This window comes from Cherax quadricarinatus, chromosome 71 (genome assembly GCF_038502225.1).
Source record: "Cherax quadricarinatus isolate ZL_2023a chromosome 71, ASM3850222v1, whole genome shotgun sequence".
NCBI classification, from domain to species: Eukaryota; Metazoa; Arthropoda; class Malacostraca; order Decapoda; family Parastacidae; genus Cherax; species Cherax quadricarinatus.
Window position 1 is genome coordinate 14,318,747 of NC_091362.1, and position 25,430 is coordinate 14,344,176.

Sequence of the window (25,430 nt, forward strand, 5' to 3'; positions counted from 1 at the left end):
TAGGTCGGAGCAGTGGACTGAGGATAGGTCGGAGCAGTGGACGGAGGATAGGTCGAAGTGGACGAAGGATAGGTCGGAGCAGTGGACGGAGGATAGGTTAGAGCAGTGGACGGAGGATAGGTCGGAGCAGTGGACGGAGGATAGGTCGGAGCAGTGGACGGAGGATAGGTCGGAGCAGTGGACGAAGGATAGGTCGGAGCAGTGGACGGAGGATAGGTCGGAGCAGTGGACGAAGGATAGGTCGGAGCAGTGGACGGAGGATAGGTCGGAGCAGTGGACGAAGGATAGGTCGGAGCAGTGGACGGAGGATAGGTCGGAGCAGTGGACGAAGGATAGGTCGGAGCAGTGGACAGTGGACGGGAGGATAGGGATCGGAGCAGTGGACGGAGGATAGGTCGGAGCAGTGGACGGGCAGTGGACGGAGGATAGGTCGGAGCAGTGGACGGAGGATAGGTCGGAGCAGTGGACGAAGGATAGGTCGGAGCAGTGGACGAAGGATAGGTCGGAGCAGTGGACGAAGGATAGGTCGGAGCAGTGGACGGAGGATAGGTCGGAGCAGTGGACGAAGGATAGGTCGGAGCAGTGGACGAAGGATAGGTCGGAGCAGTGGACGAAGGATAGGTCGGAGCAGTGGACGGAGGATAGGTCGGAGCAGTACGATAACACTTTGAATATACCTGTCTCCCACCTGCTTGTAAAATATTTCTGCTCCAGCTAGCAGAAAATCTAGGAGAGAACTATCTTGGGAATAGTCATTTACAATGACTTAAACTACACTTGGCAATGACTATCCACAATCAACAGAACTAATAGCATGTTAGTTTCAATAGCTAGAAAAATAACGAGAAAAATCACTAGAAATAAAAGTGGCATTCTTTAACCCAAATGTCATACCTTACCTTTAATATGCGATGCAATTTTCATTCCCAGCTTACAAAAAAATGTAATGATAAACTAGAGAGGGTGATAAAGGTCAAGACAGCACGTATCTTCATAATAAAAGAAACCCAATGAAGAGATAATTAAAAAAAATTCTTTTGCGTGTTCGGTGATCTCATTCACTTCAAGATACTAAAATAATTGACACACTGACTTGCGATAAACTATTTGTATTGCGAAATGATTTGATGACACGAAGCAATGACATGAAACTCCGCGGCAGGAGGTGCGACACGGAAGTAATAATAATAATAATAATAATAATAATAATAATAATAATAATAAACAGTACTGCCATATTACTGAACTAATCCTTCTTCGTCTTATTATTATTATTATTATTATTATTATTATTAATTATTATTATTAATTATTAATGTAAATGTGTCGTTGGTGTAAAAATTAAATCGTCACTATCATTCCCAAGGCAGATCTGAACGAGTCACTATCACTGACCCAGCAACACTTCACCTTCTCACTATCACCATCACTTCCCCCACACAAGAAAATCACTTTCACTCCAACCTGTCCTCTGTTTAACTCACCTGCACAGAAGTACATTTGCACTCCTCGCCCTCTCTTCCTTTTCATGTTACACGCCCCTCCTCCTCCTCCTCCTCCTCCTCCTCCTCCTCCTGTTCCCATTTATCACATGTTCTCTAATTTTACCCCGCTGAAGCCTGATTTATCTTCCCAAAATTGTAAATGGAGGTAGGAATTATATTTGGGATAGCCATAGTGCCAAAGGGATACTGAGAAAATTAATTTGGCTGGCTGTCTTGTGTTTTAAGGATTATCAAGAAGAATTTTAAACCAATGGTGGTTTTGTTGTCCCTTGAATTGAAATGCTGGTATTAAACTTATGTATACACAGAGGCATACACACGCGTGGTCGTGTATGTGCACATGCATTTTATACACACACACACACACACACACACACACACACACACACACACACACACACACACACACACACAACCTGAAACTAAAAAGATATAAGATTCATGACGTATATAAAAAAACAGTCTGCAGTAATAAATTCCCGGGTATTATATTGATACAAAATACCGGAGGACTACAAATCCGTCCCTCTCGCCTATAATTCCCGGTTTTCTATTGATATAGAGTACTATAGTTCGTACAAATCCCTCTGTTCCGGATAAAATGTGTACGACTGTATTGTTTGTGTCAGCGTGTTGACCTTCCGTGTTGATGGTTGTAGTATTAAGTTTTGTTTGTAGTCACTTGTTAAAGATCACTGTAGTGCAAGCTTTTAGTGAAAACGTTCCGCTTCCTGTAAAGCTTTATCTGGTTTAGTAAAAGTTTTCTCTGCGCCTCTGTCCGTTCTTCAGTGCTGCTTTCAGTACTTTGCTGTAACCAGAAGATGGATATTCGTACTCACCTCTCAGTACACTCAGAGAAACATACATACACATGCACAAGGAGACAAGTGTGACTTGACACATTTGTGAAAAACTAGAACAGAAATCCAATAGTACTCATACGTGTTTACTTATCGTCAGGTTAGAGAGAGAGAGAGAGAGAGAGAGAGAGAGAGAGAGAGAGAGAGAGAGAGAGAGAGAGAGAGAGAGAGAGAGAGAAATGCGTAGTAACTCTTCCACTTAAGGCAGCCACGACTTACCTTTTCGTACATTTCTCCAAGATGGAAATGCCACGAAAATATAAAAAAAAAACTTGATATTCTCAGCTAGGTTAGGTTGGGTTAGACTAGATTACTTATATTTCGTCTAGCAGATACAACTGTAACATACTGTACGTATGTCTGGGAGGTTATACTGCAGCATGCAACTATACACACCAGTGTGACCTTTCAGTAACAGTTGCATGTGCAAGAATTTCAGTGCATCGATTACAGCAAAGAATTCCGTAAGATTTCCATTGTGATGTTTGCACCATTACTGATATTAAACACGTGAAAAAAATATCTCAACACAAAAAAAAAAACAGGCAAATATTTTTAAGTTCCTCACCAGCCAAGCGCTAAACCAACGAGGAGCCTCGTACACATACAGCAGATGAACAGAGGAGGCGACAGTAATTCATGTTCATTTTGGTTGTTCAGCAATTGTACCAGGACGATGAGTTGAGAGCGAGGCGACTGAGTCAGCAACAGTAGTATCGATGTGACAGTCACGGCAGAACTTGTGATGGTAACCAGAAGCTGACCCACTGATACACACTCCTCTGTGAGTGGTAGTGGAGTAACAACAGTAGTTCTGATAATAACAGTACTTCGTGGAGATAGTTGTAGGCCACGACTTTCATTTACTTCCATCTCTCCTGTAAATTCCATGTCTTTTTTTTTTTTACCAATATGACATGAAATATTGGCCCACAGACCTAGATACATACGACAGTCCTTCATGTAGATAGAAACACACATAGTTATTGTTTGGTAAATGGGGACATATGCAATTAATGTGACAATGTGGTAATGTTTCTCTCTCCAGCAGCATCTATGTGTATTTACCTACCTCTCAAGGGAGGTTCCTTGACGCTCGTGAGGGGCTCTTGATCTAGAGAATTGGATCTGTGCTCCAGTTCCCTGAATTAAGCCTGAATACCTTCCACATCCCCCTCACAGGCGCTCTATAATCCAACGAGTTTAGCGCTTCCCCCTTGAGTATAATAATAATTGTCTATTTATTTAACAGTTTGTGGGTAATTCTATCATTATTACTTGATAGTTCTTCTCTGCAGATAGCCTCAGTGTGCGCTTCCAAGTCCTCTGCTGTCTGTCTTTCACATGTACTCACGTGTACTCCCATGTTTAACACTGTATGGCGACCATATCTGGCTGTTGCACATCCAGTAACCACCGTCTGACAACTTGTAACGTGACAAGACTTGGTCATCTGTGTTCTACGTTACCTTGTGTATATCCTCAATACTTAGATTAGGAAGGCCTCGGTCAAATGATCAAAGCTTCAGCGGCGGGTCATGTAACCGAGACCCGCGTCAGGAAACACTTGTCCTGTTTACCTGGAGTTTACCTGGAGAGAGTTCCGGGGGTCAACACCCCCGCGGCCCGGTCTGTGACCAGGCCTCCTGGTGGATCAGAGCCTGATCAACCAGGCTGTTACTGCTGGCTACACGCAATCCAACGTGTGAGCCACAGCCCGGCTGGTCAGGTACCGACTTTAGGTGCTTGTCCAGTGCCTGCTTGAAGACAGCCAGGGGTCTATTGGTAATCCCCCTTATGTATGCTGGGAGGCAATTGAACAGTCTCGGGCCCCTGACACTTATTGTATTGTCTCTTAACGTGCTAGTGACACCCCTGCTTTTCATTGGGGGGATGGTGCATCGTCTGCCAAGTCTTTTGCCTTCGTTTCATGACAAATCTTACCTAACTTCACAATGTTTCGTGTAATTTACATCAAATTTTCACTGAGTTTGCTTGGGTTGGGTTCCAGTTCTTGAGCTTCTTGAGGATTGATCTACAGTTCCTGTACGGGGCATCTTTTGAATTCTTGAGATTATTTTTACAGTGCCCAGTCCGGTTGACTTTTTGTTGAATTATTGTGTGTGTTTTGGTCGCTGTCTACCCGAAAAGGAGACTCCAGTTATAATACAGCCTAAGCTTCTTCCTCATCACATGCAAGTGTGACTGGTGGCTGTACCTCAAGTCAAACAAAAGGCCTAGTAGGCCTTTTGTTTGACGTGAGGTACAGCCATAGGCCACTAGGCCACTAGGCCTCTATGAGTAGCTTTACAGCAACTCATAGAGGCCTAGTGGCTGTACCTCAACTCTAAGAAAAGAGTATCTGTACCTCAAAACCCACAAGAGATCAAGTAACAATAGCTCAACACCCCCAAGAGGAGCAGGAGCTGGAGATCAACACCATTTGAAAGTCCAGAAATTACAGTCACTCGTAGCCACTATCATCTCTGTGCTGATATATGTGTTTCATGTATATATCACAGTAATAAGAGTATAACAGAGAATTATCAGCAGATAATGTGCTTCTCTCCTCTCTGATAACATGAATGACGCTGGATAATCACTCGTTGAAAAAGATGAATGGTCATTACGGTGAATAATAATCAGAGGCGTTTTCTAGCTAGGAATGTCTGAGGACTTACGGCTGCCCGGACTGCTGTATGACTTATGGCTACAAATGGCTTACCAGGTTATATATTACTAATGATCCTTAAGTGACTTATGGTGTAGAAATTACTGTCTGACTTTGACCATTGTGGTATCTTGCTGGTAGTTCTGGTAATGTTAATAATGTTGGTACTGCTAGTACTGCTGGAGTTGGTAATCTTAGTTTACACTTCATAATGGAGAAGTTGTCCTAAATTTTAGAGTGTGTAGGTGATTGTTTACCGATCTTAGACCATGTACATCCTGGTTTAATCCTCTCGTTATGGTAGGCGGGTAATGGTGCTCTCCTCCAGGAGAAAAAATTGCTTTAGAAACTTCCAGTCATGTTGGAATGTTATGTCCTGTAAGAAAACACTCCAGTATTGTGTAAGAAAACACTCCAGTATTGTGTAAGAAAACACTCGTCTTGTGTACGAAAACACTACAATCTTGTGTAAGAAAACACTCCACTCCTGTGTATGAAACTCCACTATCTGTTGGAAGCATTAGGTACACAGACAGGTGTCTGTGTACCTAATGATGGCAATTGAAACAAGAATTCTAGTACCGCACCATTTGTACGTGTCAGTGTTCTTCCATCGTTCCATTATTCGTGATGATATTTTTCCTCTACAATTCCTTCAGATAGTTTCATTGCTTCGAGTAACGCGTTTGTTTCATTGAGTTTTGTCTCAAATAACGCGTTTTGTTGCTTCAAGCAAGTCGTTTTAGTGAGAAAGACAATGGTTACAACGTAACCAGTTCTGAACGAAATGTCCTTGGAAAAGGAATGACTGTAAATAGTCTCTTCCTCACTATCTGCTCACCATCGTTCGTACAAAGCTTTTTATTAACACAAACGTGGCGTTTTATTCGCGCAAACGTCTATACAAGTTAAACGTCTTGTCTGAAAACACGAATGAGAAAGAGGGAAGTTAGTTTCACCCTTCAGCCGTTGCTCACAAGGTTGGTGGAAGGATGGAGTTGTATTTTTTCCATTATTTACCAGCAAATACATTATTAACCTTGTGTAAACACAGCGTCAGTGCAGCATACTATAACCCGTGTAAAACTTGTACGTAAATATGTAGTATTGAAACTGGTTAATGGGGCTTAAAGCCTATCCACTGCACAAGGATATAAGGCTGCACATAACTTTTAACCACCGAGAAAAACATTTTAATCCCTAAAAGAGGGATTAAAGAAAACTCTCAGCATATATTCGCTGAGGGAAATACACCTTTCAGCGTGTATATATATCCTATCAATAGTACCCAAAGAATGTCGCCTGGATACAGGACTGTTGACACTGCTAATACCTACTAGAGCGTCGCTGATCTGGCTCGACAGGAAGCAGGTGTGAACACTTGTCTGTGGCCGAGGTGTCAGCTGTAACACCAGTGTACAACACCGGTGTTAAGTGTCGTGGGTGGTGTTAGCACCAGGTGTTTGTGCGAGCCGTCACCGTGAAACCTCAGTCTTGTCGTCACGTCGTGTGTCGGTGGGAAGAAGTACCTCGCTCAAGAGGTTCTTAGTCTCCCCGAAATTACGAAATAATTTACTGTTGTTGTCATTATTATTATATTATTTTTATATTTATTATTGTTATTGGTGTTATAATATTTATTAATTATAATCGTGTTTTTATTGGGTATTATAAAAATTATTTTTATATTTATTATTATTGGTGTTATTATATTTATTAATGATAATCGTGCTTATTATTATTATTATTATTATTATTATTATAAATATTATAAAAATGACTATTTTATACTTATTATTATTAGTATAATTATAAATATTAATTATAATCGTGCTTATTATTACAGGAAACTGAGATGTAGGCTCTGAGATGTAGGCTCTGAGATGTCATGCAGGTTGCTTTCCTTCCCACAATCTCTCTCTCTCTCTCTCTCTCTCTCTCTCTCTCTCTCTCTCTCTCTCTCTCTCTCTCTCTCTCTCTCTCTCTCTCTTTAATATATGATGCTCATAAATAAAGTTCACAAGCATAGCATATAATGGATGGCAGAAGAGAATATTCAAACAGCTCCGAGGAGAAACCTGAGTTCTTATGAGTTTTAATGTAGCACTACCCAAGTGCATTTTTTACTGACAATATATATATATATATATATATATATATATATATATATATATATATATATATATATATATATATATTTATTTATTTATTTATTTTCCACGTTCAGTCCCTTTAACGTACAATACGATGAGGGTTGACGAGGCTCCTGGCGAGGGAGACGCAGCCTAACTGCAAAATAAAGCTTCACCTCCGTTGGTGATATTTCTTGATATAAATGCAAGCAGTGTGTCAGCCACGTGAAAATTCATTTACAAGATTCATTTACAAGATTCATTTAGAAGATAAGTGTCACAGTGGGGGGAAACAAATGGTTATAACGTCGACGTACACACTGTACACACTAGGGATAATAATCCTTAATGAGGTATTTCGACACATGAATATAGATCGCTGTGAAATTAATTTCAGTAATGCTCAGGTGTCGCTAGACTGCAACGACACAGTAGAGGAAGATGCGGGAATTCATTATTATTATTAATATTGTTCCTAATTTCAGAATTATCAACGAGAAAGTTGAACCTTTCTTTATATTGAGTCTTCTTAAATTCGACGAACCTTTGAGACAGATAATTGACCATATTAAAATAATTAAGTTCGTGATTTCCGTAAATGATTTTTCAGGTCTTTATAATCTTATAAATCTGGTAAACTAAAACTAGAGAAATTCTGTGAATAAGACACATGTATAGCACCTAGCATTGCACATGTGTCTTATTTATCAAATAATTGGCATTATATATCTTTGGCAATAGAGTTGTAGATGAGTGAACAGGCTGATGTGTGGAGTCACTGATCAGTGTTCCGCTGTAGGTAGAGTAGGTTAGGTAAGGTTTGTTAGGAAATAGGACAAGTGTTTCCTGACGCGGATCTTAGTCATATGATGACCTGCAGCTGGAGCTTTTGGTCATGTGGCCAAGGCCTTCCACTGGCTTACCCGTCCACCCTTTTAAAATTATGGTTATGACTATAACCATTTCATATCGCTGTAGGTAGGCCTGTTAAAGTAGGCTCTTTTTTTTATCCGCATACACCTATCTTGCATGCATACATATTCAAATTATTTTAGTATTGCTTGAAAAGGGTCTCCAGTTCGAAAATTGGTTATACGTGAATCAAGAGCCCTTGACACTCATCTTGAAGGGAAATAAAAACGTTTTACTTATCACCATCACAGTGAAGACTGACACTGGTAAGACTCTCGTAACAGTTGTACTGGTTTCTGTGCTGAGCAAGCGAAGAGAGAGAGAGAGAGATTTACAGTCTCTAGGAGCGAGAGGTAAAAGTCTCTCTCAGTTGATCTTGCTTGATCAATTTACAATATCAGATTCCATAATGGAACATCGCTGACGAGTGAACCACTGCTCTTATGCTCGTTTACCAGTGCAATACTGTGTGTTCATTCTCGTTAAGTAATGCAGCTCTGGACCTGCACTCGTTTTGGAGTCCAGCACTGCGCTTGGAGTATTCTAGGAGTACAGCATCGTGTGTCTGTACTAGCTCAATAGTACATCACAATATTTGTCCTCATAAATACAGAATAAATCATTTTAAACCACAATTTACCCAACATTTTGTTACGATATACAAAAAGCATATATATACTTTATGAAAATATAAACACAAAATATTGACATCAAACGTGATGGAAAGGACATCAGGCCTCTGTTATGTAACAATGACATATATATATATTACACTGGCATGACACGGTCCTTAAATTTGACTGTCGACATATCAGTGGGATATTACAGAGGAAGAGTAAGTGTTTATTTATCGTGAGACGTACTCTCTTGATATTTGGTAGCATGAGATAGTTACTATCCACTGGCTTGATGGCAGTGGGTTGGTACTATTCGTTCGTGGTTCTTGGAGGACTATCTGTCCCAGAGTCTTGTCTCAGAAAAGGTGTCCTAGATTGGAAAGGAAATATCAGCCTGGGTGATTTCTGTCAGCTTACTTCTACTACTGCCTGGGAAAACGTAGATGACTCGCGGTTGGTGGCCACTACACAGCTTCCAACAACAGTACAGTATAGGTAGCAGGCTTACAAGCAATGTTTTAAGTCATAATAACCAAGTGGACAGTGCTTTGTACTAAAGCCTGACGGAACATCGGTTTAAGGTCTATATATATATATATATATATATATATATATATATATATATATATATATATATATATATATATATATAAATATATATATATGTCGGGCCGAATATGTAAAACTGGTCAATTATCAAGAACTCATCTAAAATTAAGTTCTTTCTAAAATTTTCTCTTATAAGTTTAAAGATATATTTTTTTCATTAATGTTAATGTAAAAATTTATAATTTTGCACCAAAAGAATCTTAGAAAACTTACCTAACCTTATTATAACAAGCGCAATTTATTTTAGCCTAACCCAACTAAATATATTTTAGATTTGTTTACAATAATTTAATACTAAACAAACACAGTGAAATATATTTTTTTTCATTAGGTTCAGAATGATTTTGGCGAAATTATTGCATACACAAATTTTCGTTTGTCCTATATGGCAAGATGAACGTTGCTATTTAAGCCAAGATCGCAAGTTCTGCCTATTCGGCACGACATATATATATATATATATATATATATATATATATATATATATATATATATATATATATATATATACATATATATGTGTGTGTGTGTGTGTGTGTGTGTGTGTGTGTGTGTGTGTGTGTGTGTGTGTGTATGTGTGTGTGTGTGTGTATGTCGTGCCGAATAGGTAAAACTTGCTATTTTGGCTTAAATAGCAATGCTCTTCTTGCCGAATAAGGCAAGCAAAAATTTGTGTATACAATTATTTCACAAAAAACATTCTGAACCTAACAAAAAAAAATATATATATATTTCATTGTGTTTGTTTATTATTAAATTATTGTAAACTTATCTAAAATATATTTAGTTGAAGTACGCCAAAATACATTGCGCTTGTTATAATAAGGTCAGGAAAGTTTTCTAAGGTTCTTATGGTACAAAATTATTAATTTTTACATTAACATGAGTGAAAATATATATCTTTAAATGTATAAGAGAAAATTTTAGAAAGGACTTAATTTTAAATAAGTTCTTGCTAATTGACGAATTTTACCTATTCGGCACGAATAGGTATATTTCGCCTGCTCTTGTGAATTCCTTGCACATATATATATATATATATATATATATATATATATATATATATATATATATATATATATATATATATATATATATATATATATATATATATTATTTTTATTTTATTATCACACTTGCCGATTCCCACCAAGGCAGGGTGGCCCGAAAAAGAAAAACTTTCATCATCATTCACTCCATCACTGTCTTGCCAGAAGGGTGCTTTACACTACAGTTTTTAAACTGCAACATTAACACCCCTCCTTCAGAGTGCAGGCACTGTACTTCCCATCTCCAGGACTCAAGTCCGGCCTGCCGGTTTCCCTGAACCCCTTCATAAATGTTACTTTGCTCACACTCCAACAGCACGTCAAGTATTAAAAACCATTTGTCTCCATTCACTCCTATCAAACACGCTCACGCATGCCTGCTGGAATTCCAAGCCCCTCGCACACAAAACCTCCTTTACCCCCTCCCTCCAACCTTTCCTAGGCCGACCCCTACCCTGCCTTCCTTCCACTACAGACTGATACACTCTTGAAGTTATTCTGTTTCGCTCCATTCTCTCTACATGTCCGAACCACCTCAACAACCCTTCCTCAGCTCTCTGGACAACAGTTTTGGTAATCCCGCACCTCCTCCTAACTTCCAAACTACGAATTCTCTGCATTATATTCACACCACACGTTGCCCTCAGACATGACATCTCCACTGCCTCCAGCCTTCTCCTCGCTGTAACATTCATCACCCGTGCTTCACACCCATATAAGAGCGTTGGTAAAACTATACTCTCATACATTCCCCTCTTTGCCTCCAAGGACAAAGTTCTTTGTCTCCACAGACTCCTAAGTGCACCACTCACCCTTTTCCCCTCATCAATTCTATGATTCACCTCATCTTTCATAGACCCATCCGCTGACACGTCCACTCCCAAATATCTGAATACATTCACCTCCTCCATACTCTCTCCCTCCAATCTGATATCCAATCTTTCATCACCTAATCTTTTTGTTATCCTCATAACCTTACGATTTCCTGTATTCACTTTTAATTTTCTTCTTTTGCACACCCTACCAAATTCATCCACCAATCTCTGCAACTTCTCTTCAGAATCTCCCAAGAGCACAGTGTCATCAGCAAAGAGCAACTGTGACAACTCCCACTTTATGTGTGATTCTTTATCTTTTAACTCCACGTCTCTTGCCAAGACCCTCGCATTTACTTCTCTTACAACCCCATCTATAAATATATTAAACAACCACGGTGACATCACACATCCTTGTCTAAGGCCTACTTTTACTGGGAAATAATTTCCCTCTTTCCTACATACTCTAACTTGAGCCTCACTATCCTCGTAAAAACTCTTCACTGCTTTCAGTAACCTACCTCCTACACCATACACCTGGTAAAATGAAAGGGGGTAAGGCAGCCGGGATTGATGGGATATATATATATATATATATATATATATATATATATATATATATATATATATATATATATATATATATATATAACAAAAAAGGCACAGTACCGTGACTGGAACGATACACAAATAACCCGCACATGAAAGAGAGAAGCTTACGACGACGTTTCGGTGCGCTTGCTCTCCCTCTGTGGGCACCTAGCTCTCTTGCAGTGCTCCCCTTCCTTTGTATTTGACTGGCTCGTCCTCCTTATTCCCCACCTCTACCACTACCACTACTACTACCTCTTCTACTACTACTACTACTACTGATGAAATTAAGACACATGTGCGGCGTCTGGGTGTCTTTGTTGTGGACGTTTCGCAATCCAGTGGCTGGCTGGATGGCGAAACGTCTATGATAGGGATGCCCGGGTGTTGCGCATGTGTCTTAATTTCATCTTGTCGGTATTATATACCATTCTTGTACTACTACTACTACTACCACCACATCTTCCTGCCTATATATAGCCGTCCTGCTCCTCTTCCGATTAGTGTGACTTTGTAAATGGTCCAAGTCGGACCGAAACGTCGTCGTAAGTTTCTCTCTTTTATGTGCGGGTTATTTGTGTGTGTGTGTATAATATATATATATATATATATATATATATATATATATATATATATATATATATATATATATATATATATATATATATATATATATATATATATATATATAAGAAAGAAATCCAGATGAAGCAATATACCCAGGTAATAATTTAATATTGTTCATTGTTAGTGATATATCGCAAATTAAGTATGACGTAAGAATGTTATGGTGATACTGGCGCAAGCTGGAGAATCTTCCTTCAGTGACGTATGACAGGGCAGTGACGTGACATTGACAAGACAGTGACACGCCAGGTGACAGGACAATGACAGGCTGCGACAGCGGCGATGACAGGAGAGTGACAGTACGGGGGGGAGCGGTGGATGATTGGCAGTCGACTACTATCCAACCAGCAGTTATTAATTAGGAGAAAACAATCCCCAGAGGCTACCAATTGCCTTTTGAAGTCCAGGAGAAGCAATGATAGGTGAACAATGGCGGTGCTATCTTGGGTAACTACCTCGTTAGTGGTGGGCGGTGCGCAGCTCCGCCCGGGGATCATATAATTCCTTCAAGGAGAAAGGTAGGGTGGCCTTAGTGCTCCTGAAGGGCTCTTGATCCAAGGAGTTGAAGCTCTCCTCTTCTTACATCTAATATAATTGTCTCTCAGTCCTCAGGCACTATATAACCCTTGCGGATCTAGAGTTTCCCTATGAGTATAATAGCAATAATAATAATAATAATAATAATAATATTAATAATAATAATAATAATAATAATAATAATAATTCTTATAATAATAAAAATAATAATTATGATAAAAAATAATAATTATAATAATGAGAAAAATAATTATAATATTTTTAAGATAATAATAATAATAATAATAATAATAATAATAATAATAATTGAGCACAAATAACCCGCACTATATAACCCTTGCGGATCTAGAGTTTCCCTATGAGTATAATAGCAATAATAATAATAATATTAATAATAATAATAATAATAATAATAATAATAATAATAATAATTCTTATAATAATAAAAATAATAATTATGATAAAAAATAATAATTATAATAATGAGAAAAATAATTATAATATTTTTAAGATAATAATAATAATAATAATAATAATAATAATAATAATAATAATAATAATTGAGCACAAATAACCCGCACATAAAAGAGAGAAGCTAACGACGACGTTTCGGTCCGACTTGGACCATTGACAAAGTCACACTAACAGAGGTGGAGCGGTGTATTGTTCCAGTCTCGGTATTGTGCCTTTTTGTTATTTATTAATAATTGAGCTAAACAATCAAATCATAATTTTCATAACTTATTATTTTGGAAAATTATGATTAGAATGAGAAAGAGAGAGAGAGAGAGAGAGAGAGAGAGAGAGAGAGAGAGAGAGAGCACACCTTGAGTACGCTCCACTTTCTTGGTTTGCCTGACCCCCCCCCCCTCTCATCTGCGACTGCTTGACAGAGTAGAGAACAGAGCAAGACGTCTCATCTCTCGCCTGGACCCATCCTGGATAGATCTGTCATTTCAGCAGAGCCTTCAACATAGGAGGGATGTGGGTGGCCTTACTGTTATGTACAAGGCCAATATTGTCAAAATACCACACTTGGATCCACTTCGAGGACAGCGTGAAACAAGCTTTTATGCCACAAGACGGGCAGAAAGCAGCAAATTCACTCTGGATGTACCCTTCTCCAGAACATCACTTCATCTGAGATCATACATACCCAGGATGACTCGAGTCTGGAACACATTCGTACAGCATAATGATGTCAACGAGATAAAGTCAGTTGATCAAATGAAAATGCTGGCCCACAGATGGCTCCAACTTCATCCTGTTCCCTACTTGTATGTCTCATAACAATAAAAATGCTTTCAAATGAGCAGATGTAGGTAACAGCTCTTAGCTTGTCAATAAAGCTAGGGATCCTTAACCTTGTCAAACCCTGTGTAAAAAAATATATATATATGAGAGAGAGAGAGAGAGAGAGAGAGAGAGAGAGAGAGAGAGAGAGAGAGAGAGAGAGAGAGAGAGAGAGAGAGAGAGAAAGAGAGAGAGAGAGACGTGTACTCACTGAATTGTGTTTTAGGGGGTTCGGAACTCAGCTCCTGGTCCCTCCCTGTACTACTATAACCGACATCACTGCTTCCTGGCTTCTTGGGCCTTGTCATATCTACTCTTGAAGCTGTGTATTAAAGTTTTTCTCTGCCTGACCCAAATCATTTTTAGTTTCAACCATTCTGAGACGAAAGAAATGTGTAGTTATAGTTGAATGGGTCGAGTCTTAGCTCCTGGCCCCGCCTCTTCGCTGATCGTTACTTGGTCCACTCTCTCCCTGCTCCAAGAGCTTTATCATACATGTGTGTGTGTGTGTGTGTACTCACCTAATTGTGGTTGCAGGGGTCGATACTCAGCTCCTGGCCCCGCCTCTTTACCGACCGCTACTAGGTCTTCTCTCCCCTGCTCCATGAGCTTTATCATACCTCGCCTTAAAACTATGTATAGTTCCTGCCTCCACTACATCGCTTACCAGACTATTCCACTTCCCAACAACTTTATGACTGAAGAAATACTTCCTAACATCCCTTTGACTCATCTGATTCTTCAGCTTCCAGTTGTGGCCCCTTGTTTCTGTGTCCTATCTCTGGAACATCCTGTCTCTATCCACCTTGTCTATTCCACGCAGTATTTTGTATGTCGTTATCATGTCTCCCCTGATCCTCCTGTCCTCCAGTGTTGTCAGACCGATTTCCCTTAACCTTTCTTCATAGGACATTTCCCTTAGCTCTGGAACTAGCCTTGCTGCAAACCTTTGCACTTTCTCTAATTTCTTGACGTGTTTGACCAGGTGTGGGTTCCAAACTGGTGCTGCATACTCCAGTATGGGCCTGACGTACACAATGTATAGAGTGTTGAACGATTCCTTACTGAGGTACCGGAACGCTATTCTCAGGTTTGCCAAGCGCCCATAGTGTGTTTGTGTTTGTGTGTGTGTATGTGTACTCACCTATTTGTACTCACCTATTTGTGGTTGCAGGGGTCGAGTCCTAGCTCCTGGCCCCGCCTCTTCACCGGTTGCTACTAGGCCCTCTCTCTCCCCGCTCCATGAGCTTTATCAAACCTCGTCTTAAAACTGTGTGTGTGTGTGTGTGTGTGTGTGTGTGTGTGTGTGTGTGTGTGTGTGTGTGTGTGTGTGTGTGGGTGTGGGTGTGTGTGTGTGTGCGTGTGCGTGTGCGTGTGTGTGTGTGTGTGCATTGGCTACCCCTCGTGAGCGCACAAACACACACACACGTGTTTACATACAGACGCAACCACCCGCAACGGGAGTAAGGGGGTAAGGATTTACGATCAGGTATTTAAGGTGGGATTACAAGGGTGTATTGGATTACCTGTCCTTGTTAAGTGGGTGTGGTTGAGACCCTCCCAACCAATCACAACACCCCAGGCGTGCCAACCTCCCTCCCACTCGCCACCACCCTCAACATTCATCAAATATCCCCCCTCCTTCATTCTACATATAAACGATCCCACTATATATATATCTCACGATGCAATCACACTCCAAAAAAGGCACATAAAGATACATACGTCAATTACGAGTGTAAAAAAATGTAAAGTTTATTATAGGATTTTTTGGGAGGTTTGGCAGCCTGTCTCTGCTTCAAGATGGCGCCCCTGGCCACTGTCGTCTGTCCTGTAAATTATTAAATAAATTATTTATTTCCAAAAGATACATAAATTTTATAACTGGATGACATTTAATGAAATATTGATAATGTATTAATATAAATTACTTAATTTTTCAAGGCAGTTGCTGAACCTACTTGATATTTGCTATTATTATTATTATTATTATTATTATTATTATTATTATTATTATTATTATTATTATTATCACGACTTGAATGAGCCATGTCGTAGGCAAGCCAATATTTCCTGGAGTAAGCCATGTCCTGGGTAGGCCTACAATTCTTGGGAAACCTATGTTCTGGGTAGGGCTATAATTCCAAGATTTTTTTGACCTGGACAGGTCAAAAATTTCTTGGAAAAAGCCATGTATGGGATACATCAATAATTTCTGGAATAGATCTAAGATAGGCCAACAATTTCTGGAATAAGCCATGCCCTGAGTAGGCCTACAGTTCCTGGAATAAGCCATGTCTGGCATAGGTTTACAGTTTCCGGTATAAGTAATTACGGAGTTAATAAAATCAGTATTTTTAAATGAGCTTTTAATGACTTGATTGTATACGTCGAGTGCATTATGTGGGCGGCAGCGCAAGAGAATATATGGGTATATGGGTGCACAGCAGAATATGTGGGTATATAGGTACACAGCAGAATGTGATGAATGGTTTGAAAAACCGACAAGTTGAAGATTGAGACACTTATGCAGCATATGGGAATCTTTATTCAGGAAACGTTTCGCCACACAGTGGCTTCATCAGCCCAATACAAAGAGGAAGGCGTAAGGAGAGGAGGAGAATGAGGTAATCAGTCCCTCAACCTGGAGTCGATGTGTTCAGTCCATCAATCTTGTAGAATGATGGACTGAACACATCGACTCCAGGTTGAGGGACTGATTACCTCATTCTCCTCCTCTCCTTACGCCTTCCTCTTTGTATTGGGCTGATGAAGCCACTGTGTGGCGAAACGTTTCCTGAATAAAGATTCCCATATGCTGCATAAGTGTCTCAATCTCCACACAGCAGAATATATCGGTATATGGGTACACAGCAGAATATACGGGTATATGGGTACACAGCAGAACATAGGGGTTGGGTTTGAATGGTGTTTGGGGTACGTGAGAAAATTCCTGGGTAACTTTGGGGACAGACTGGGCATAGAAAAAGGCACCTATGAATACTTCAGAACATTTATTGAATGAAACGTTGAGGACTGAAGAAACCACAGTGGCGAAACGTTTTCTGAATTGAACATAAGTGTCTTTTTCCGCATCTTGTCGGTATCACCATAACATTTCTCAATGGTTGGAACATAAGAACATAAGAAAGAAGGAACACTGCAGCAGGCCTACTGGCCCATGCGAGGCTGGGTGGTTTTTGATAAGAACTTGCCTTGTATAGGCCAGTAGGCCTGCCGCAGTGTTCCTCCATTATTATGTTCTTACCAGAGACACTGGAAGATGAGGTGGTCAGTCCCTCAGGCTTCATGGAAGGTGTTCAGCCTTGATAGAAGGTGTTCAGAGCCTCACTGCTGATCATCATGTAGCAATGGCGGTAGGATGTATACTAGGTATTGAGGGGATGGATAAAGATAACTTTTATAATGTTATTAACCCAGGGGAGCTAATAAGACCAGAAACATACTATTTGTGACGTATTTGTGACCGGTTTCAAGAATTTTTCAACGCTTGCAGTCTGGCCTGTGACCATGTTTCCACGCTGATTGCCTTTTCAAAAAAAAAAAAGTTTCTGCTCTTTGCACTTTACTGACACATAGCCGTCACAGCCTGGTTGATCTGGCACTTGTCAGAGGTAGCGATGTAGCTTCTTCTTGAGGATTTCAACACCTGTTCCGGCGATATTTCTAATATCTGCTAGTAACAGATCGTAGCGTCTTGGACCTCAGATGTTGACACAGTTATGCTTTTCACTGGGTTTATTTCACTCTCCTTCCTGTATCTCGCACTCCAGGAAATAATAATGCGATTGAAAACAAATCACACAACGGGTGGGGTTTAAACTCATGGCAAATAAGTCCTAAAACTCAATAGTCTTTCAGTTTTAGAACTCACTCGCCGTAGGTTCAATGCCCATCCGTTCTGTGATTTATTATGGTTGCGTGTAGATGTTGCACTCAGTCTTCTAATGTCTTCCAGGTACTTATTATTGTCTATCTCTCTCTCTCTTCTTCGTCTCTCCAGACAATGTACTGAGGGTTCTTTGATTCAAGTTTTGAGACTCTCAGATCGCGGGTTCTATCCCCACCCGTGGTATGGTTATTACTTAGATTCGTTCCCAGTAGTTTAAATGTTACAGTGACTACGGGAGCAGTAAGTGATCCTTGTCTATTTTCAGCTCTTAAATCTATGTTGAATGAAGGTGTAAGTATATAACAGTAATTTAGATGTGAGAACACAAATGTTTTGAATTGTTCTAACAATGAAATTATATTTCTAGTTTTGCAACGTCTCATTATCTACTCTGATCTTTTCTGGATTTTGTTGCGTTTGCTTTATTGTATTCTCTCAGTGATAGATCACTTGACGTTAGTAATCTAACGTCTCTTACCAGATTTATATTCTGTGAGATGCTCTACCTGTGTTGTGTATTCTATGTTGGTTTTGAGTTCTTAATTTGTCACTATTGAGCGTTTTGTTATAATAATTTGCCATTTGGAAGATTTTGATGATATTGCATTTTTTCTCCTTTTACTGCGGCGACTTTCAAATATATTTTGACAAGGTCCGCAAAGAATGATACGAAGCTGTGATTAATGCTTGCATAAGTCTACTTTAAGAATGAGAAATATCAGAGGTGCCGGGACCGTGTCTATTGACAATGAACTTTTTCCTTTACTTCCACTCTTTGTGTCCTGTTTGTTAGAAATGTTAATTATCATTTCCCTACTTTCGTCTTCTTCTAATTGATCTCACTGTATGAGCAGTCTCCCTAATACCAGAATCCCTGTAGCCCACATCTGAGTGCATTTTTTTCCCCAAAGACTCAGAGATAGTGTCATAATGATCTTATAGTTGTGAAGGGCATTATCTTCCTTCTCTGAGTCCATGTTGACTTGGCTCGTGAAGGTCTTGCTTTTCCATAAAAAAAAAAATAAGTTTTTGTCTCTGCTCCTTTTCAGAGATTTTCTTGATGTGTGATGTTGGTGTTACTAATCTGTTATTTTTTTTATATCATCACTCTTCTGAAGAGGGGCCACGACTTCACTTTGTGTAGCCTCTGGAATTTCACCTGAATCTAGAAAAAGAACTCAGCACTAGTGCTGACGGCACTTTGCATTTCTTTACAAATACAACATTCCAGGACTCAGGTGCTGTGTGTTTACCTGGAGTTTACCTGGAGAGAGTTTCGGGGGTCAACGCCCCCGCGGCCCGGTCTGTGACCAGGTCTCCCGTGTGTGTGCACATGTCTAGTTTTTGAGCGGTAAATAACCCAGGATTACTACAAGAAACAAGATCCTCAAGTTTTCATCTCCAGGATGCATCCTACACATGTCGATTAATTCCTAGGTATCTATTTAATCCCAGCTGGAGATAGACAGCAGGTGCCAGTAGAGGGAGAACTTGGCACAACTTACCACAAATCTATGAACTTTGGTGTTAATTGGCACGTATAATAACAAGGATAATGCAGCAAAGGTTCTCGATTTTTGTTCAGCAGATTATAATGAACTTAGGGAACATCTGGCTAGCAGTGACTGGGGTTATCTGGCTCATCAGAGAACAGAGATAAGAATCATCATTGTTACGAGACTTACTGATACACCTCGCCTCGCGCAGGATTGAATCTTCTTCCTTAGGTTCTAAGCAGTCGAACCCGCTGTCTCTACATTGTGAGGATTAACATCTGTGTATCTGAAGAAGACTACCTTAGGATTATTTAATCCAAGATAACCCAGCAAAGCCAGGGTAGGATTAAGACTAGGATGGTCCCACAACAACCCACCAAGTCCTACGTAAATATTTACAAGTGTTAAATAGGACATATTTTTATTATTATTATTATTATTATTATTATTATTATTATTATTGTAATTATTATTATATTTTTATTGCAGCTGTTGTTGAAAAGCGGTAAACTCTCCAGAGTAGCTCCAATAACTTGGATCAGGAACTCTTCACCAGCATCAAAACCCTGACATAGGCAACACACAATTAATTAATCACAACGTCAGTCACAATAAACCAGATTAAAACTCACAATAAACCAGATTAAAACTCACAATAAACCAGATTAAAACTCACAATAAACCAGATTAAAACCGAGAACAAATCAGACAAAAAGAATTGTCACAACGTGTCATTTTAAACTCATAAACTGAAAGGCTTCACTGGCAGTTCACTTGTTCACTCTGATGAACAAATTTCACGTTGAACGTGAGATAGGTGGTGTCAGACACTGTTATTACCAGGAAACAATATCTCCCCTCACTCAAATAACCAAAAATTTTTTTTTTCATTTCACTGAATCTAATTTTCCTAATGGATATATATATATGTCGTGTCGAATAGGTAAAACTGGTCATTTAACAAGAACTCATTTAAACTAAGTCCTTTCTAAAATTTTCTCTTATACGTTTAAAGATATATTTTTTTTTCATTTATGTTAAAGCAAAAATCAATAATTTTGTACCAAAAAAAAAGAGAAAACTTACCTAACCTTATTATAACAAGCACAATTTAATTTACCCTAATCCAACCAAATATTTTTTAGATAAGTTTACAATAATTTAATAATTATAAAACACAATGAAATACTTTTTTTTCGTTAGGGTCAGAATGATTATTGTGAAATTATTGCATACACAAATTTTCGCTACCATATATATATATATATATATATATATATATATCTTGGCTTAAATAGCAACGCTCATCTTGCCATATATATATAATATATATATATATATATATATAAATTATTGTAAACAAATCTAAAATATATTTAGTTGGGTTAGGCTAAAATAAATTGCGCTTGTTATAATAAGGTTAGGTAAGTTTTCTAAGTTCCTTTTGGTGCAAAATTATAAAGTCAGGCACATTAGCTTGTTGGTGCATGAGCTGTGTTTACCACACTAATGCATGGTTGATGGGGAAGAGACAACTACTGTATAATCTATCAAAAAGTGAGTCGGCAATTTTTTCTCTTTGTTTAAGACACGAGAAAAAGGAACTCGTCATATTGAATTGTTTCTTCTTCTTATTCCTCTTTTTCACAATTATTATTATTATTATTATTATTGCAGGGATCATTCTGCCTAGTCAGTGTTCAACAGGTGTTCCTGGTTTACACACATGTTTTACACTGGTTTCATTTGTTTACACAAGTGTGTTATTGCTTTACTTATGATTTTCTTGCATAAACATCTTTTGTGGGTTTATTCATCTGATTTTTATGGTTACACTACTTGTTTAAGCCAAAGTAAATATTTGTGGATGAAAAGTATTATATATTACAAACACAGACACAACTAGGTAAGGTATGTAGTACCTGGCTATAATAAGGTCTCCAGAGATATAACAAACCTCAAAATAAAGGCAAAGGGAAACATAAAGGCTTGTTGTTGATTATTATTATTATTACAATCAAGGGGGAAGCGCTAAACCCGGAGGATTATACAGCGCCTGGGGGGGGGATGTGGAAGGCATTCAGGCTTAATTTGGGGAACTGGAGCACAGATCCAATTCCCTAAATCAAGAGCCCCTCACCAACATCAAGGAACCTTCCTTGAGGGGGGCTTGTTGTTGAGTACCCGTGTATTCCCTTCACCAATATTCACACTAAATCCAAAGTACATTAGAGCTGCAAGATATCACTGAACGAGAAAGCAAAAAGGAGTATACTCACTGCAGTTGGCTTTGTACCTCATACTAGGGACCTGTTTGTGTGTGTACTCAGACTGCTAGTGAGAGTCTGACTTTAATTTGGTCGGTAAATATGACTTGAATTGAGTTGGAGTCAAGGTTTCACTTAGTTGGTTGACGTATAAACACTGAGAGCGAATCAGCGTGGTTGGGGGTCCCGCTGCTGCTATGCCGACCTAACTAAAAATTTGGCTGGTACAAATAAACTGTAATGTACTCGGCGCATGACACGGCAGAAAAAATTACTAGCTGTAGTATCAGTAACGTAATATCTGTACTGGTAGATATAACAGTGGTCTGTAAATGTTTATGTCGGATGCACCACCATCTGTGTACACTGTGGGGATCCTGGCTCCTTAGAGAGTCTGGTCGTTCATGCGAGGTTCCTTGTTGCTGTCTGTCGCCCTTGCGCACAAAGGCGACAATAGTGACTGTTAAGTGAAGCAGTGACTGTTGTATATAGCTCCCCTATGACTGACAGCGACACCCTACTGACAAACACCAGAGACAAGTATGTATCTCACACAGTATTCACTTCCATCAGCTCTTTGTCGTTCTTCGTGGAGAGGATTTGATCCTTATCATAATCAAGGAACATAAATTCGATGAGTAATTAGACACTTGCAAAAATCTGAGTATTTTTATTGGAAGTTCTTTCGCCAGCTAATGGCTTTTTCCAATTCAATTCAGAGATGATATGAAGATAAAAGAAATTAAAGGACAGTTCACTTCATCTCCTGTCTGCGCAATTCATCTCTGCATTAAACTGAAAAAAAACTGGTTGGCGAAACGTGTTCAACTGAAGATCCCCAGGTGTTGCACATGTTACTTACCCCTCAAGACTTTAGTCGACGTTTCGGTCCGACTTGGACCATTAACTAGTTACCAAGGGATCATCATTTGCCTTACTATGGGTCCAAGCCGGAGCGAAACGTCGTCACAAGTTTCACTCTTCTATGTGCGGGTTATCTGTGTGTTGTTCCAGTCAGGGTATTGTGTCTTATTATTATTTTCATGATAAAAGTCACACTTTTGTTAGTTTGACAATATACTAACATGATAACCTCATGTGAGCGAAACGTCTCATGTTAGTGTAGCATAATACTGCGTGTTTTATTTATTTTAACAAATTCTCTGCTATGTTGTACTTCACCTCATCAAGACGTCCTATTGTGTCGACGCTGGTGACACAGCTGACACGGGTGTCGACGCTGGTGACACAGCTGACACTGGTGTCGACGCTGGTGACACAGCTGACACGGGTGTCGACGCTGGTGACACAGCTGACACGGGTGTCGACGCTGGTGACACAGCTGACACGGGTGTCGACGCTGGTGACACAGCTGACACGGGTGTCGACGCTGGTGACACAGCTGACACGGGTGTCGATGCTGGTGACACAGCTGACACAGGTGTCGACGCTGGTGACACAGCTGACACGGGTGTCGACGCTGGTGACACAGCTGGCACAGGTGTCGATGCTGGTGACACAGCTGACACAGGTGTCGACGCTGGTGACACAGCTGACACGGGTGTCGACGCTGGTGACACAGCTGGCACAGGTGTCGATGCTGGTGACACAGCTGACACGGGTGTCGACGCTGGTGACACAGCTGACACAGGTGTCGACGCTGGTGACACAGCTGACACTGGTGTCGATGCTGGTGACACAGCTGACACAGGTGTCGATGCTGGTGACACAGCTGACACAGGTGTCGACGCTGGTGACACAGCTGACACAGGTGTCGACGCTGGAGACACAGCTGACACTGGTGTCGATGCTGGAGACACAGCTGACACAGGTGTCGATGCTGGAGAAACAGCTGACACAGGTGTCGACGCTGGTGACACAGCTGACACAGGTGTCGATGCTGGAGACACAGCTGACACAGGTGTCGACGCTGGTGACACAGCTGACACAGGTGTCGACGCTGGTGACACAGCTGACACAGGTGTCGACGCTGGAGAAACAGCTGACACAGGTGTCGACGCTGGTGACACAGCTGACACAGGTGTCGATGCTGGAGACACAGCTGACACAGGTGTCGACGCTGGTGACACAGCTGACACAGGTGTCGACGCTGGTGACACAGCTGACACAGGTGTCGACGCTGGAGACACAGCTGACACTGGTGTCGATGCTGGAGACACAGCTGACACAGGTGTCGATGCTGGAGAAACAGCTGACACAGGTGTCGACGCTGGTGACACAGCTGACACAGGTGTCGATGCTGGAGACACAGCTGACACAGGTGTCGACGCTGGTGACACAGCTGACACAGGTGTCGACGCTGGATACACAGCTGACACAGGTGTCGATGCTGGAGACACAGCTGACACAGGTGTCGACGCTGGTGACACAGCTGACACAGGTGTCGATGCTGGTGACACAGCTGACACAGGTGTCGATGCTGGTGACACAGCTGACACTGGTGTCGATGCTGGTGACACAGCTGACACGGGTGTCGACGCTGGTGACACAGCTGACACGGGTGTCGACGCTGGTGACACAGCTGACACGGGTGTCGACGCTGGTGACACAGCTGACACGGGTGTCGACGCTGGTGACACAGCTGACACGGGTGTCGATGCTGGTGACACAGCTGACACAGGTGTCGACGCTGGTGACACAGCTGACACGGGTGTCGATGCTTGTGACACAGCTGACACGGGTGTCGATGCTGGTGACACAGCTGACACGGGTGTCGATGCTGGTGACACAGCTGACACAGGTGTCGATGCTGGAGACACAGCTGACACAGGTGTCGACGCTGGTGACACAGCTGACACAGGTGTCGATGCTGGAGACACAGCTGACACAGGTGTCGACGCTGGTGACACAGCTGACACGGGTGTCGACGCTGGTGACACAGCTGACACAGGTGTCGACGCTGGAGACACAGCTGACACGGGTGTCGACGCTGGTGACACAGCTGACACAGGTGTCGACGCTGGAGACACAGCTGACACGGGTGTCGATGCTGGTGACACAGCTGACACAGGTGTCGACGCTGGTGACACAGCTGACACGGGTGTCGACGCTGGTGACACAGCTGACACAGGTGTCGACGCTGGAGACACAGCTGACACGGGTGTCGATGCTGGTGACACAACTGACACAGGTGTCGATGCTGGAGACACAGCTGACACAGGTGTCGATGCTGGAGACACAGCTGATACAGGTGTCGACGCTGGTGACACAGCTGACACAGGTGTCGATGCTGGTGACACAGCTGACACAGGTGTCGATGCTGGTGACACAGCTGACACAGGTGTCGATGCTGGTGACACAGCTGACACAGGTGTCGATGCTGGTGACACAGCTGACACAGGTGTCGATGCTGGTGACACAGCTGACACAGGTGTCGATGCTGGTGACACAGCTGACACGGGTGTCGACGCTGGAGACACAGCTGACACAGGTGTCGATGCTGGTGACACAGCTGACACAGGTGTCGATGCTGGTGACACAGCTGACACAGGTGTCGACGCTGGTGACACAGCTGA

General features: G+C 41.0%; 1 protein-coding gene and 1 long non-coding RNA gene across 2 annotated transcripts in view; one reads left to right on the forward strand and one right to left on the reverse strand.

Annotated features, from left to right (window-relative positions):
- parvin (beta-parvin) overlaps window positions 1-3,271 on the reverse strand; it is a 92,947-nt gene extending 89,676 nt beyond the window's left edge. The window contains exon 1 of the mRNA XM_053793425.2: window positions 2,934-3,271. Coding sequence (XP_053649400.2) covers window positions 2,934-3,256 — 323 coding nt within the window. The 5' untranslated portion in view covers window positions 3,257-3,271. The remainder of the gene's footprint in view (window positions 1-2,933) is intronic.
- Window positions 1-25,430, forward strand: part of LOC138854821 (uncharacterized) — a 65,083-nt gene that overhangs the window by 31,938 nt on the left and 7,715 nt on the right. The window lies entirely within an intron of this gene.